Source organism: Octopus bimaculoides, chromosome 24 (assembly GCF_046866305.1).
Source record: "Octopus bimaculoides isolate indiv1 chromosome 24, ASM4686630v1, whole genome shotgun sequence".
NCBI classification, from domain to species: Eukaryota; Metazoa; Mollusca; class Cephalopoda; order Octopoda; family Octopodidae; genus Octopus; species Octopus bimaculoides.
The window spans coordinates 14,776,257-14,778,756 of record NC_142951.1 but is presented as its reverse complement, the minus strand read 5'-3'; the positions used below and the strand labels follow the sequence as shown (position 1 = coordinate 14,778,756).

Sequence of the window (2,500 nt, the reverse complement as noted above, 5' to 3'; positions counted from 1 at the left end):
ATATATATATATATATATATATATATATATATACGTGTTTCTTCTGTATATGCGTGAATCCATCATTGCTGCTCTCTGCTTCAACACAACACAAGAAATAATAATAATAATAATAATAATAATAATAATAATAATAATATTGTTGTTGTTGCTATGCCAACCATTACCAAAAGTTTGTGGTACTCCAGTATGGCCACAGTGTGGATGAATGAAATTAGTGAGAAAAAGAAACAAAACAAACAAACGCAAACAAGAAATTGAAACCCCCCAAAAAAAAAATGAATGAAAGGTCTTGCGAGGGTGGGGAACACTACATAGTCGCTTGACCTGTTAGAAATAGCAACCAAATCTCAGGCAAATCGTGCTTTGGGTCCTGAAAAGCAGAGCAGTGCATCGGATGAGGAAGTTTTTTTTTAGTATCCAAGAGTGAAAGGCTGGACGGGCATGGTTGGAGCGCAGAGCTGTCATAAGGTATGGGCTCGCTGCGCAGTTACCCAGGGTTAACACGGATCTGGAAGCCCTATTTTGATCTATATAAGCTGTGGTTTGCTGTCAGTAAATATATACTATAGAGCCCAGTGCATTGATCTGTCCAGGGGCCGCACGGACCTTAGGGACCGATTCTGATCTATACATGCTGTGGCTTGCTGTCAAATAATAAATACTTTTAAGGTCCGGGTACACGGATTTGCTCGAGGACCTTTCATGCTGCTACGACGGGCCTACTAGGACGTTTTTTCATTATGACAGAAATTTGCTCTGTCAGGACAGACCTGGGGTTAAAAGAATGCGAGAGAGAGATAGAGAGTGGGGTGATAGAGAGAGAGAAAAACAAGACAGAATGTAAATATAACAAGTAATAAAGCTGAACTCACCAATCGTCGAGGAAAAATACATGGATAAGAAACCGAGAATTAGCAGGTTATTCCATTTCAAATAAATTGTTGCCATTGTAAATCGTAAACCATAAAAACGTTATACCTCATATATATTGTATATATCATATATATATGTGTGTGTGTGTGTGATATAAACAAGATCCGAAGGGTGAAAAAAAATGAGAGAGAGAAAAGAGAGAGAGAAAATGTTGGAGTTATTATAACAGTAGCTTCAAACTGTGATGTGTTTGTTGTGAGTCGACAAACATTTAGAAGCCAGCAGCATCAGCAGCAGCAGCAGCGGGAGAAGTTGGTAGCATCGGCGGCAGAGACAGCAGAACGAACACATAGATTGGTGAATGTTTCTATTTACAAACGTGAGAGAGGGGGAGGGGGGAGAAAAGAGAAGCACTTAAACGTGTGTACGTATGTATCTTTGTGTGTGTGTGTGTGTGTGTGTGTGCGTGTTTACGAACGCTGTTGTTGATTTTGCGATTTTTCAATTGAAAAACTTCTCAAATTGAGCATTCTTCGCCGAATTTTACTTTTTAACACAAAATTTCTTTCGGTTCGTTTCAGGTTAATGATTTTCATTCGAATGTAACTTCAGTTTCCCATTTGATATCTTGTTGTCGTTGTTGTTGTTGTTGTGATAGGCATTTGCTAAGAAACGGACTCTTATCGATGTTTCATTTTCTTATCTATAGACTAACTTTGATTACTATTTCACTCTGGTGGACCCCATTAGCCATTCATGTTTTAAAATTATACATCTACCACGAGATTGGAAATTATTTACATTAAATGACGGATATTTGTTCTTATCTTGTTTGCTGTTAATACAACGTCCATGGATCCAGCTTTCATCAGGTTTCATCTGGGTTCTCGTTCCTAAGGGATGATTCAATATTGTTATTGTTGTTATTATTATTATTATTATAATTATTATTATTATTATTATCATTATTATTATTATTATTATCATTATTATTATTATTCACTAGTTTAATTTTTATAACGTGCTTTCACTTCACTACCGAACGCAGCTCTGTGTGCCTTGGGTATGTGCTGTGGTTTGCTGTGATGCTCTTATGGTTACTGTATTGAAAGTGTTTTTCGTAGGGTGTGTGCAGTGTAATTTTCAGATCTTTGCGGTTTGACGGGCAACATTTTTTTTGTAGTGTTTTTGGTACCGAAACACTTTCAAACTTCGAATATTTGTATATTTTGTGGTATAGAACAGATAAAAACTTTTGTATTCGAAGTTATTTTATGTAAAAAATTGTCGTATTTCGGTAATTTCAACCGATCACTGACGTCTATTGAGGTGAAAACAATTAATGCCGTAACGGTGTCATAGGATCTTTTCCCTTGAATAAAATTAGACCCGTTGTTTGTCAACAACAACTACCCGTGTTACTCTTATATACGACATCGTTCGTGCGTTTGTACTGGTTTTAGCTTTAGGGTTTTAGGGTTAGGGTTCGGGTTTTAGAGTTAGGGTTAGTTTTAGGATTACGGTTAGGGTTATGATTATTTTTGCCATAACCTTAACTCTAACCCTATAACTCATAACCATAACCCTAACCCTAACCCCAACCCTAACCCCAACCCTAACCCTA

The 2,500-nt window shown here is 36.9% G+C and overlaps 1 protein-coding gene across 1 annotated transcript in view; it reads right to left on the bottom strand.

The window, feature by feature from the left end:
* The window catches only part of LOC106878046 (uncharacterized), an 88,976-nt gene extending 87,496 nt beyond the window's left edge, over positions 1-1,480 (bottom strand). The window contains exon 1 of the mRNA XM_089341503.1: positions 876-1,480. Within this exon, the coding sequence (XP_089197629.1) occupies positions 876-951 (76 nt within the window). The 5' untranslated portion in view covers positions 952-1,480. The remainder of the gene's footprint in view (positions 1-875) is intronic.
* Between the last annotated feature and the right edge of the window lie 1,020 nt (positions 1,481-2,500).